General features: G+C 35.2%; 1 protein-coding gene across 1 annotated transcript; it reads right to left on the bottom strand.

The window, feature by feature from the left end:
• Positions 1–1,434: 1,434 nt before the first annotated feature.
• LOC142626737 (cysteine-rich receptor-like protein kinase 3) lies at positions 1,435–5,395 on the bottom strand. Its single transcript, XM_075800446.1, has 7 exons — positions 4,543–5,395; positions 3,945–4,055; positions 3,717–3,856; positions 3,426–3,636; positions 3,098–3,332; positions 2,367–2,511; positions 1,435–2,248 (listed from the first exon to the last, which is right to left on the bottom strand). The coding sequence occupies exons 1-7, from the start codon at positions 5,303–5,305 to the stop codon at positions 1,919–1,921; spliced, it is 1,935 nt and encodes a 644-aa protein (XP_075656561.1). The 5' UTR covers positions 5,306–5,395; the 3' UTR covers positions 1,435–1,918.
• Positions 5,396–14,721: the final 9,326 nt, after the last annotated feature.

Below are 14,721 nucleotides of genomic sequence, written 5' to 3'. Positions count from 1 at the left end.
CCCTATAAAAACCAATAGCACTAGGAGTTGTTGGAATAGCAAAAGCTTTGAAACCATTTTGTTGGCATTGCAAAGCCTTAATAGGAAGAATAACAAAATAAACACTCACAATAAAGAAAGGAATGAATATTTTATTAGACACAACTTCAAACTCACAAACAAAGAGAAATCAAGCTGATACCTTGTATAGAACTCTAAAAAACAAAGGCTACGGCCTTGTACAACTTCCACAAATAAGGCTACGGCCTTTTACAAAACTCTCACAAAGAAGACTACTACCTTGAAGTGAACAAAATGGACCGAATAGGATCAATGTGGACCAAATAGAACTAAAGTGGACTAAATGGGACCTAAGTGGACCAAATAAGACTTGAATATTTATAATTTTTATTGCATTTTTAGGGCTTATATTTCTAATTTCTAATGTCTATTTTGTTTGTATTTTTTAACTCAAAATTAAAGAGTTTAGCCCAAATATAACAAAATCCCATACTTTTCAACCCAAAAATTAAGAAAAATTGAAATTTTGAGCTAAACTTGAAAATGCAACCCATAAAAAGAATCAATTTAAAGCCCAATTAGTCCAAAATAAACCGAAATTGATCAAGTGTATCAAATTGGATCGAAGTAGATTGAAGTAGACCTAATTGAACCGAATGGGACCAAAGTAGATCTAATTGGACCGGATAGCAATTGTTTAATTTTTAGAGAGAAGAAATTATCTTCAAAAAATTTTAGAGAAAATAAATTATAAATTATATTACAATTACAAAATAATCATTTACTCCCACGCATCGCGTGAGTTTGCGACTAATTATTTATAAATTTCGTATCAACTGAGTATATGCCAAATGTAAGACTCAATACACACCCGTAAAACACATACTCAACTAATTAAATATCAATTTGAGGCATTACACGTGGATTTTAGTTAGTTTAACTGGTAAAATCTTTTGTTATCAAATAAGAAATTTAGGGTTCGATCCCCTCCTACATTAAAAAATCAATTAGAGTCTTGGTTTGAAGATTAAGAACAATTATCAGAAACGACGAAAATATCTCTAAAATAATATTTTTTGACCTCTAAAGCAATATTTTGGGCATCGCACTTACACTATGTATCTCTAGTGAAAATGAGCTGGGCAATATTACACATTTTAGGTAAATTTAGTAAAATACATTTTAGAAATAAGTTTATTAGTCATTACTATGACAATTGTGATTTGTGGAAAAACATGTATGAGTGCAAAACGTGAGTTTCAATTAACTCAACTAGTAAAATTTCTAATGGCTACATAAGATATCTAGAGTTCAATCCCTATTTACACCAAAAACTGATTAGTATCTTAGTGTGATAATAAATAGCTATCATTAGGAGTGAGAGCTATAGATTAAAACTCTCTCAAAAAAAAAAAAAAAAAAAAAAAAAAAGGGTATTGAGTGCAAAACTTATAACCATAAAATTTCCTTGTGCATCTATCTAAAAAAATAAAAAAAATCCTTGTGCAATGTAACTTACATATACTTTGTAAAAGGTTTACGGAAGGCATTCAGCTCTATCCAAATTGTCAAAACATCGTGAAACTATACAAGATTCTAATTCTAACTTAGTATTTTAGCAGAGGGTAGGCGCAGGCTGGAGTGGTACATGACTCTGTATCCTATGATATTCACAAGGGCCACCAAGGACTATTACAAACAGCTCCCTGAGTCACTCAAACCATTTCAGCTTGTATTGTAGTATATTTGAGCAAACAAACTCCAATGTGCTACCAAATCAAGTAGCAAATACTTGAGATAGAAAATCCTGGAAGCAGAGAACCTTCAAGTTGGCAACAGCCAAACCCAGTGGAACGGATCGAATGAAATAATTTAAAGCAAGGGAATAAGGTAAAAAATGTTTAAGAAAGTTAAGTGTTCATCTAGGCTCAATCCCACTTTCTGTTGGGTTGTTCCCTGAAGAGTGAGTGTAGGACTCAGGCTGAGAATTGTATGTTCTAGATGGTCTAGATTGACTGATTTCTGCACTACTGGAATTGAGAAATGGTGGATGTGTTGGCTGAGGAATTTCATGATTATCAGATAACATTTTCACTACCGTTGACATTGATGGCCGCAGCTCTGCAGAGGCTTGTACACATAGTAGCCCAATTTGAAGTAATCGAGATGCCTCCTCTTCTTGGAACTGACCCTCTAAGGCTGGATCAACAGCTTCACATACCCTACCTATTCCATAAAGGTTCCAGGCCTTTAAAAAAGATAAAAAGTAAGAAGGTTTTGTTAGGTTTCCTGGCATGAAATTAGAGGAGGATTATTTGTCATCGAAGCCTAAATTAGCAGAAATGCCAAAGGAAAAAAAGATTTACCATTTGTAGGATGGAATATGAATATTGAGAGAAGTTATTGTTCCTCTTTCCAGATACAACTTCAATTACAAGAACACCAAAACTGTAAACGTCTGCTTTCTCAGTCAACATGCCGCGAATAACATACTCCGGGGCCATGTAACCCCTACAGATGCAAATATGGTTAATGTCAGATAAAAGATGTATTTGTAAGCAGAGATATTACACTGCATACTGCAAATAAGGGTGGAATGTCAATCTGTGAATAGAACAAAAGGAAGAGGAATTGATGCTTTACTAAAATTGTCTTTTTCCCTGTGGTGATAATACTAAAAATTTGATCCTAGAAAAACTAATGCTTTCTTAGTATGTACCTAACATATAATTATATAACACAATGAACAATTACATGTTTACAATGAGAAAATCAACTTTGGATCAACCTTCCCCTGAATCAATACATTATACGAAACACTTCGTAACAATGGCACCAAGAGAGTAGTTGACAGACACAGATTGGAGGTCTTCATCTAAACATCCTTTAAAATGCACTGAGACAAGCATGGCATTGCCTGAATTGCATATGTAATGTAATGATGAAATATTTGTTCATGTTACAAAAAGAAATAACTAGGATAAACCTTGAAGGACCAAGACACAAGAAATTTTCCCACATGAAGAGGACATTAAACACAGGAATGATAAGGCTATTCCGGATCAAGAAAGAAAACCAAAGATGGTCTTGCACTTACAGTGTGCCAGCAATGCCAGTGCTGATGTGTGTCTTATCTTCTGGAAACAATCTTGCAAGTCCAAAATCTGCAATCTTTGCCGTGAAGTCCTCTTCAAGCAGTATATTGCTTAATTTAATGTCTCTATGAATGATTCTCATTTCTAATTCCTCGTGGAGATAGGCCAAGCCCTTAGCCGTACCTAATATGATCTTATACCTCACCTCCCATTTTAGCAGCTGAAACTTCCTTTTCGCTGAACCAAATGAGGAGACACTTGTAAGTATATAAATTAAACGAGAAAGTGTTTTATTCTTACATAAATAGTAATTCAAGATTAAATTACAACCAGAAAAGTAATCATGGAGGCTTTGATTTGGCACATATTCATAAACAAGAAGGCTTTCAGGGCCTGCAATACTGCATCCCAACAACTTTACAAGATTTTTGTGATGGATGTCGCTGATCAAATTGACTTCATTGAAGAAATGATCCACCCATTGTCTGGTATTGAAGAAAAGCCTCTTAATGGCAACAACCTTCCCATCTGGCAAAACTCCCTATTTTGACACAAAGAAATGTACCTAGTTAATTTCATTTGCAAAAATGAAAAGTCTCAAAAAAGTAGACCTAAAATTACCTTGTAAACAGAACCAGATCCTCCTTGTCCCAGCTTATTGGAATGGTGAAAGTAATTTGTGGCCTTTTCAAGAACTTCGTACGAATAATTGAGTTTGGAGTTGTTCACAGTGGCCAACAAAGCGCCTAGTTGCTCTCTCTCTAAAACAAATGCCAGATCAAGTAAGCTATATATTAATTCCAGAGTCCAGACAAAGTCTTTTAAAATCTCAGATATCAAAATAGGTACCTCCCCTCCTCTTTAGTACATTCTTCCTCACAATGAAGACAACCGTTGCAATAACCAGCAAAAGAGCCAAAGCAGATGAAGTTGCAGCCAAAGCTATAGCTAACTTGCTTTCTGACATAGATTAGCATGTTACTCCATGACCATCATTAATCAAAATAGAAGTCAAGCAATTAGCACACCATATTATCTAATTAAGTAATCATTGATGTTACTGAGATTTTTAGTACTATGAAGAATTTTTACTCTTAACACTGCTTTTAAAAGATGTTAATGTTAACTCTAATGAGGAAGTAATATTCTATCCAATTTACAATTGGTGAATCTGACCCAAAATGGAAAATTTAGAATTCGTTATTGTACTAAAAACAAAAGGGACCAGAAACAAAGCATCACAAGTTATCCTTTGATGGCATAAAATTAGACAATATGGGCTAATTCAAATCCCACTTTTTTAGTCACTTTGTGCCGCAGCGGAAATGGAATAGAATCTTAATTGAAATTTATAAACGACTAAGAAGGACAGTAAACATTAACATCCCATTTGATTCGATGACAGAACAAGAAATGAAAAAAAAAAAAACACTGGAACCAAACTCACCTTGATTACTTTTTCTAACAGGCTGAGTCGAATTGTAATAGAACTTTTCTGTTGAATACCTCAAATAGCAACCAGTGTTCAAGACCCTTCCTTCTTGTTTTGGAGTACATGAACTAATGTTAGAAACCGCATTGGCCAAGCAGTCCTCACAAGCAGTACCATTCACAAATTCCCAACACTGAGCCAATCCATAAACAGTGACATTTCCATTGTTCACAGACCCCACAGAAAACCCATCAAACTTAGGCGCTTCCACGCTTAGATTCATCACCAACTGATTAACATTAGCGCTAAAAACAGAACCATTCCCAACAAAATCTTGGGCTCCACACACGGTCCGGTCTTGCGCACTCAAAGCCTCATTGAAGAAATTGTAATCATCGTACCTTAGATAACACCCATCATAGAAAAGCCTGCCACCACGAGTGGCTCTTTGATATGGTAAACACCTGAGGATCTGAGTCTTGCACTGAGCAAAGCAAAGATCACAGTCTATATTATCTAGATCTTTCATGCACTCACCAAAAGCATAAACTGTGGTATTACCAGTCCCGTTCACAACAGCTGCGTATCTTTGTGTGGCAATCAAAGGGGTCACCGTGTCCATGGCTGCCAAGAAGTTGGTTATGAAGGTTTGGCGCTGTGGCATTGGGGAGGTTTTGTTGGTGCATATGAGAGCAGCCTCTGTGGCTCTTGGGTCGGAAAGACAAGGATTTACAAACAAACATAAGAATAGGATTAAGAGGAAGAGTGAATTAGACATTGAAGATCGATACAAAGATGTACAGACCTTGAATGAAAGATCTTTAAAAACTCACACGGTTAGTTGGGATGCAAGACACAATGTGTATGTTACTTGCACAAATTGTTTTTGACTATAGCACTGTGAAGCTAATGCTGACGGTATTGCTGAGGTGTTTCATTGGGTGCTTCTAGGTGATAAAATGAAATAAAAATAATAAAAAATACCGAAATTCACGGTACTTAAAATAAATCAGCGTGTAACCCGTGGTAAAACAATTTAAATTATACTTGTTTTTTACTATTTTATTGAATTTAAATTTTTCAGTTTTTATATTTAATAATTTACTTGTCAGAAATATTAAAAAAAATTATATGAACATATAATACAAAATTGGACTCTATTTTAAAAAATAATTTAAATTTCAACTAAAATTCAATTTTACACTCAATAATTTACTTCACACAAAAATTAAAAATTAAATAAAATACGTAACAAAAAAAAAATACTAAACACAATATGATTCGAATAAATATCTATTTTTATACACAGGTGATCCGACACAATACAAGACGTATCAATCTTTCTTAACATCCAAGCGGTGGGTTTTTTTTTTTTTTTTTTCTACGGTCAAATGGGAATGGAGAGGATAGGTTCCCATTGTAAAGAAACAAGTGGACCACCATTAGTCATGACGTAGATTCTACGGGGAGTGATACAGAAACAGTAAGGTCACGATGAAGGGACTAAGGTGGAGGGCCACCTTTAAAACGCGTGGAACAATTTTTAATTTAATATTGGTACTGCTTTTGTCAATATGAATGAGAGACAAAGGAGACCGATATAGTTTCCAATTTAGCTTTCTCTTTATTGAATGTTACCAATTTTTTTAGCTTTGAAAAAGATTGCTGTGTTTTTTTTTTAATAAATATTTTACTATTTTAGTATCCATCGAGGTGAGTGTACCATGCAATTTAAAATGCTACAAAAATGAAGTCAAAATATCCTTTTTTTCGTATAAACCTAACCCAAATCCCACACAGCTAAAAAAAACTTTGGAGGTCGGTGAGACAGCAGAGAATCCCTGAAAGCGAAACCTTGAAATGCGAACCTAGTGGAGGCATCATCTGTGACTTAATAAGTACAAAGCCCAAGCTCAAGACCTGCCATGGTATTGGTAGCCCACTTGTTCACTTGGGATGGGCTGATTTTCTGCCCATGGGTCAAGTAAAATTGGATTTGTGGAAAATATGAATGAATGTCCTGAGGACATTGTCTTATGACACCAGAATAAAGTGGTAGCAAATATGGCTATTATTTTGAATGAATTTCTCCACAATTTCAAAAGTTATTTAAAGATTAATAGCTTATTTTGTTCAAGAAGTCAAATAACATATAATTGAAGTTTTCCTAGGGAATATTTTGCTTTTATATTTTAGTTCTTCTAGACAAACAAGTCATTTATTTTGTTTATAGTTCCTATTAGTCATGGTCTTGAAAATGTAATATTTAGCTTTGGGTGGTGAGTTTCGGTTTCTATATATATTTTTTTTGGTAGTGATATTTTGTATCCCATTTAGTGGTAAGCTAATTTAGTTCTACATCCTTATTTAAATTTTTTTGGGTGGTGATACTTATATCCCTTTGGGTTTTACTTTGATGGTGAGCTTATCTATTATTTTAATTTATGAGTGTTTTCTTATTCCATATAACCAAAAAATATAAAAATATATACATCCACTCTGCCTCTTATTTATCATATCAGATAAGTTTGGATTGCCCCATACAATTCCGGTATTAGTTTATGATATATTTTTAGAAACCTTTTATGAAAAAATAAAATAAAAATTTTTTTTTACAGCTTTTTATATTTCTTTTAAAACTTGTGTCAAGACTTTTCTAAAATAGTTTATTAAAAATTTCTCTAAGAGCACCAGTTAACATGACCCTAACTTTATTAGGGCTGAGATTATATATCTATATGATCTCGAATCTATAATCTATAAACATGTAAAAACGGAAGCAATTTGATTTTTGGTTGATCTTATAATATTAGAACAAAGTTTAGCTAGAAAATTAGCTGTAGCCTTAGGCTACAACCTTACTCAATAAATAAATTTTACTACATATTTTGAAAATCTAAATGTTGAATTACATGTTCTTTACACCCCTAATACAAATGTCAAATTTTGTGTCAGTCGAATATTATTTACAATATGATCTATGAATTTATATTTTATGCATAATTTTAAACTACGAAAACTTGCAATTTAAATAATTTATTGATGCTATTGATCTTTAATTTTCTTGAAATTTTGCAATCATGGAGGATATAAAAAGAAGATGTAATCTAATGGTAGATTTGTCAAAATTCACATCTAATAAAAAAAACATTGTGTAAGATTATAGTTTAAGGCTACAACCAATTTTGTAACTAAACTTTGTCCATAATATTATGACATAAGATTTTGAGATTTCACAATTTTAAATGTTATTATTTTAATATATACATTTTTAATTGAATTTCAATTTTATTCTATACTTAAACCCTCCATTAAAATATCTACACATGATTCTTGTAAAAGAAATCTTGATACATGATATTTGCTTTAAATGGTAGAATATATATTTTTATATGCAAACACAGTCATAATAAATGTCTTATTAATTACCATAATAATCAAATTTCATATTTAAACTTCTTTTAAAAAAAAAGAGAAAAAAAAAATCATATTATGTTGTGCCACATATTTACAAATGTTAAAACAGTGATAGTTTATAAACTGATAGATTTTGAAAGTAAAATCTCAAAGGTAAAAAGAACTCTTCTCATTTCAAGTGAAATTGAGAGGAATGATGTAGAAATCTAAACGCTGTGTTAAATCCAAAAAATATTTAATTGGAAGATTCTAAACCATGAAATAACAAAATAGATTGAATTTTAAATGGTTAGGATCTATTATAATTAATAGGCAAAACACCTTTTTGGTCTTATATTTTGGGGGTTTTTTTTTTTTTTGGGTCTTTGAGTTTTTCAAAAATATTTCATCTTGGTTAGTGTCATCATCTCTCGGTGATGGAAGTTGTTGATATGGTTGATGGAATGCTCACCTAGCACACATGTGGCTAGTAAGATTAAAAAAACAAAAAAACAAAAATTCTAATTGCTATTGAAAACGCCATATCCGCATCATAAGAAAAGAAAAAAAGCCACATTAAAAAATAAACAAATAATAATAAAAAATTGAAAATTTAATCCTATAGCAGCAGTTTAGAAAGGGTTGTCTTTAAACTACCGTAATAGGTTAACCTATATCAGCGGTTTCTAAAAGCGCTGCTATAGGTTGACCTATTATGGTGGTTTTGAAAAGCACTGAAACAAAAAAGGCTAGTGTAGGATGAATTTTTTGTAGTGCCAACAACTTTAAAGAATAAATTAAAAAAAAAAAAAAAAAACTCAATCTGCAGCTCTTTTTTATTATTATTTTTAGTCTCTTGGAAGCCACACTCGCACTATATTTCTTAGTACATAACTACTTTTCTCTCTCTATTACAATTTTCTTCTTTCCACTAGCATCCATCAAAAATCAAACCCAACAAAAATTGTCCCTAAAAAGCAACAGAGTTATAAACCCCAAAAAATTGCATCGACATGATAATTGAATTTTAAAGTGTCCCTAAAAGAAAACAGTGGAGTGAAACGCCACAAAAATTTACTTTTTTTAATCCACAAAATCTTACTATTTAGCTTCAAATATCAAATTCAATCCCACAACTACCTTTGCACCAAACAAACTAGAAATAGTTGTAATATTTAGTTTTTTTAGCAAGATATTAATCATTTTCGGAGCTCTAAGAGCTTTGTTATTTTTCAGAGTCTAAGAGGTTTGTTATAATCAATCACCCCACTTAAACGTGAATAGTTCAATGTCTTTTTGATTTATTTTAAGTCACTATCTCAAATTAAGATAGTAGCTTGTATGCATCAATAGTTTGAAAATATATATTTTCGTGGCAATATAATTGACTTGAGCTTGTTGACTTATGTTTTAGAATGATTTTAACTTCAAGCTAAAACTTGGCTTGAGTTCATATAATGAAGATTAATAAATACTAGATAAACATGAAAGGAAAATGATAGGGAAAAAAAAAAGAAAAAGTCAATAGCTTTTGCTACAACTTGTTATGTGGTAAGCTATGAGTGGTGGTGGTAGAATAGTGGATCCAAACCTTTACTATTCACAACTTACCAACATGGCAAGTTGTGGCAAAATTTATAGACTTTTTCTGATTCTAGCATTGCTCTAGCATAAAATGAGAACATGTGACTCAAACTTGTTATTTATTGGTTAGAATCTATAGTGGTGAGATTTAAATAAAAATGATAGCTTAAGAAGCAATTTTTTTTCTCCAAAGGAATGTGTGTGTACTACAGTACTAGAATGTTTGTAACTTGTGGTTGAACATTGAACTTTGTGTACCATTTGTAGCTTAGATTAGCATGGCTTGTGCATATACTAAGCTTAGTGAACCACGTGATCATTCATTATGTGATTAGTGACTAAGAGTCTTGCATGTGATCTCTAACTCTATGTCCATCACTTGTTTTGATAGGTGTTGATGCCCACTTTTGTAAGAGGGCCTAATAGCCAGAAGAAGGCCAACAATATGGGAGGGAATAAGGAAGAAGAATTAACAAAGTGATAAGAAAACTATTAAGCCCAAATGGCAAGAATAATGGTCTATGGGCCTGTAGAATATTAAAAGAGCCCCAAAGAAAGCAAGCGGACTCAAGGGAGCCCAAAGAAAGAAGTAGTAAGCCCATGGGAACTATAAAAAATGGAAAGCAAGCAAAAGGGGCCGAAGGATCCCAAAGGAAGGAGTTAGTAAATAAGGTTGGTACAAAGGCCAATAAACCCCGAAAGTGAAAGAAATGGTAATTGGGCTGGGGAAGTCCGAAAGATTTAGCAAAAGCCCATGGGAATGAGGAATTGGAATGGGCTAAGGATGCCCAAAAGAATGAAGCGGGCCGAAGATGCCCAAAGGAATAAGATAGGCCAAGGAAGCCTAAGATAGTGTGAAAATTAACTCAGCAGAAGTACTAGGCAATGCAAATTGAGAAAATGAAAAGTATATGGTAAGCCCAAAGGAGGCCCAGCAAGCATAAGTTGAGTTGAAAAAAACATGGCAGAAGCAATGAGACAGCGTGGCAGAAGTGTCAGCTGACCCAAAACTAAAAGTAAGAGAAGGTAAGGGTTGGATTGAAGAAGGAAAGGCACATGCCCAAGCAAAACCCAGCCTAGGGAGGAAGCAAGATACAAAGAATGAAGACCTAGTGACTCATCCACATCACAAGAGGTTAAGGATGAGTAGCAAAACATGTAGCAAAGACCAGACAAGCCCTAGACCATGGCAAATGAATGAACATCAGACATGCCATGGACTCACATGGAAGTGGAGCATGCACAAGACTCAAACACCACCCACTTGTACCCAATCAATATAGGAGTAGTGGGCCATGGGTTAGAGGTAAGAGAAGGTATAGTCTGGCAATGGGGAGAAGATGGAAGTCTATTCTGGGGTTCCCGCTCAAACTCTTTTGGGAGAAATATCCTACTGGGATGACATACTACCTAAAAGAGGGAAGGGTAAGCTGAAATCACTAGGTGCATGCCATTGGAGTTAGTAAGAGATAATACCCAACCCTTATCCTAATGGAAATGCCACGGAAAGCAAGAAAACAAAACAAAAACTCTTTTGTTTGGGATCGGAACATGGCACGGCCAGCACAGGGAAGTAGTGATGGTTGGGAAGCCGATAGACCAGTGGGTGGTCTGGGAAGGACACCCACACCAGGACAAAAGTAGTTGAGGGGTAAAATAATAAAACTTATCATGACAAGCAGTATAACAAGGCCTTGGCTGTGCATAGCAAAAAGGAGGCAAGCAAAGAAAGCAAGAAGAGTAGGAAAAACAACGAGAGACAAACAAAGAAAAGCAAGTGAGAAAATAGCAAGAAAGAAAAGAAACGAAAGATAAGAAATAAAAGAGGGAACATAGGAAAAAGAAAGAAAATGGAGAATATAAAGAAAATAGAGAGTGAGGAAGCAAGAGTGTGATAGGGGCATGCACCAATAGGCTACTCCCTTCTCTCTCTCTCTCAATAGCCTACTCTCTAGTAAGGTTAAAGGATTCGAGGATAAGCCATTTAGACCCATTCCTTCAAAGTGAGCAATTTCTGTGGTAGGATTTCCCTATGATATTGCCCACGCTAAAGAGTGGTTCCCTTCTTGGACTTAAGACTCTTAAGGAGCCAAGCACGACAGACTAACCATTCTTTTTTTACTGAGCATGCATTAATATTATTTCTTTTTCTTTTATTGTTGTTACTAACCTATTTCTTCTATACTTATATAACTGTGTTTTTTTTTTCTCTTTACCAAGAAAGTGGTTTAATCATTTTCTTTGGCCGGCAACAAATATATTCTTCTTATTTTGTCATATTATACTCTTCTGCTATAACATTTTTGTAACAGCATCATCTGCTGTGGGCATGTAACCAAGGTCTTAACAAAGGGGTCCTAGCTTGCGCACAAGCTGACTTGAGGTGAGTTCTAGTCGAGCCAATCCCAACTCTCCTACCCCAAAACTATTGGGCCATAACGCGGCAGGAAGCAGTCCAACCTAGAAGTACAGAAAGGCCCACCACAATAGGAAGTACTAAAATCCTTTTAAGAAGACATAAATAATTATCTTACCACTAATGTTTGTTAATATTTGTTGTACATGGTACACATTTCCACAAGGAAATTAATTAATACATACATGGTCAACTGAACTTTTATTTAAATCCGGACACAATATGTCAGACAAACTCTTAATTCTTTTATTGGCATATGTAGATTGTACCAAAATTTGTATTGCTATTATTGTTGTCAAAATTTGTGGGATAGTTCAAAAATTAATTTGGAAAAAAACCTTATCCTTCTATCTATCTATCAAAAAATATATATATTTGAATTGTGTTCTAAATGCTCCAAAGTTTGTAGCAAGGATTGATAAAGTAACGAGCCAACAGCTAATTCCTTATTACTCCCCTACAAGCTAACGAGGGATGATGATATGATTGTTCGTATCACTGTGTCATACTCATACCTATATTTGCATCCGTGTCTGTGTGCGCGCATTATAGGGTTACATGTCCATTGTACCCCACAACAAATGTGGGTGTGAGATCATGAGCCTGAATATAAAAACCAATAGTTATTAGTTACACGTCCTTGCTGTCCGAAATTGAAAAATGATTTTCATTAAAAACAACATTCCTTTGATTTTAGTTTTTTTCTTTTAAGACACTCGAATCTGCTTTGTCTTTTCAGTTAAAAAAGAAAAAGTTTCATTGTATGTGTTTACAACTTTACATTAATAGTTAATAGTTGATAGTTTAGTAATAATTGATAGTTGAAGGAGTTGGAAAAAGATGGAAGTTGAGTTCTCCACACCAGCCTAGCGCACTAGCGAAGAAGAAAATGAGCTGCAGCGCAACATTAAAAAATTCAAGGAAAGTAGTGGTGCAAGAAGCTTCTTGCAACCTAGGAAATTAGTAAGCTATAAGGATAGCCTCGTGGGAGATATTTCGGGAGCATATGAGCAAGCTTTTAAGTTTGACAAAGATTGGGAGGAAGGTTACGATTCGAAAGCTGAAATGGAGCCTTTAACTGAAGGTATGGCTGAGGTGAAACTGTCCAAAGAAACCAAAGCCCGTATAAGAGCTCCTTGGTCGAAAGCTTTGATAGTAAAAGTGTATGGTAGATCTGTTGGGTTTCACTACCTCACTTTTAAAATCAATGCTTTATGGAAACCTACAGCAAAAATGGATTGCGTGACTCTAGGTAGAGGTTTTTTCCTGATTCGCTTAAGTTGTAGTGATGATTTTGATAAGGTGCTCCGGGGAGGTCCTTGGTTTATAGGGGAGCATTTTCTTGCAATCAAGCCTTGGGAACCTTATTTTAAAGCTTCTGAGGCTAAGTTTACATCAATGGCAGTCGGGGTTAGATTTCCTGAATTGCCAATTGAGTTCTATGATGCCTCTGTGCTGAAGGAATTGGGAGTGTCATTGGACCTGTTTTGTGCATTGACTCTTATACGGCATCAGAGACCAGAGGAGGTTACGCAAGGTTGTGCGTTCAGATTGATTTAGATAAACCTCTTATTAGCTCAATTTGGGTGGGAAAGTTAGTTCAAAAAGTTTTATATGAGGGAATTTCTTCTCTCTGTTTCTGCTGTGGTAAGCTTGGACATAAAGAGGAAAACTGTGGACTGAAAGTTAGGAAACCAAGTGGAGATGATGACACTCAAGCCTCGTTGAAAACAACTGAAATGAGTGACGCAATTCAATCCGAGCCTAACTACGGGCCTTGGATGGTAGTCACGAGGAAGAGGGGATTGGCTAGGACGGGAAAACCAAGTGGACCAATTAAGTTGGATAACTCCTCCCAGGTGGGAAATAAGGGCAATTCGGACCTTGCGCAAGTTCTAGCACATGTAGTGTGTGGGGCCCGCCCTGTGTGAGACACCTGGCATATATGCCGGGTATAGGATATAATTTTCGGCAGGTAAAGGTCTTGACAAGTCAAATCCAAGTGATATACACTTAAGGGATCCAGTTGATTCTAGAGAAGTGTCCACACGTGCTGTGGCAGCCCAAATCTTGCAAAATGTTTCGGCAGAATCTAGTAAAGAGATTGCTCCTAAAGTGGCAGCCCAAAATCTGGAGATTACTCTTGAGATGAGAAACGATTGTGTGATGGAAGAGAGCTTCGCGAATCCACATGTTGAGTGCCAGCAAGACATGATACAAGCTTCAGGTAACAAAAGGAAAGCTGTAGTAAAAAATAAAGGTAAGGGTAGTGAAGGTTTGGGGATTAGAAGTTCTAAGAACCAAAAAAACTCCAAAAGCCATAAACGGTTGTCTCATAGCATTGAGGGTAAGAGTGATCTGGGTTTATCATTAAGAGGTTCAGGGAGTGGTATTCTAGTTAAATATGGAGCAGCTACTGATGGGGTTAACCCTTCTGCCTCAGTTCGGTTGGGCCATCTGGTACAAGAATCGTGTGGTGGCCATTCCAGACGAGATAATATTTCAGATAAGAGCGGCGCCAACGGAGACTCTAGGTTGGTTTGAGACAGAGCTGGGGCAAGCTTGGAAGCATCTGTTTCCTATAACACCGAAAAACATCAGGTTGGGGTCTCTTCCATTGGAGCACAGAGCATGGGTTCACATGCCCAACCCGTGGTGGAGGTTCCTTATGGATGTTCCAAAGGTCTCGATGGAACATGTCGGAGGAGTTGAGCAGGCAAAGGAGGCCATCAATTGTTTCCCATTGGGACGAATCCGAGTAGATTATTCAGGAGAGGAAGCTTGTGGATTTTAGAGGG

Source organism: Castanea sativa, chromosome 3, assembly GCF_040712315.1.
Source record: "Castanea sativa cultivar Marrone di Chiusa Pesio chromosome 3, ASM4071231v1".
Taxonomy (NCBI): Eukaryota; Viridiplantae; Streptophyta; class Magnoliopsida; order Fagales; family Fagaceae; genus Castanea; species Castanea sativa.
This window is presented reverse-complemented; position numbering and strand designations above follow the sequence as displayed.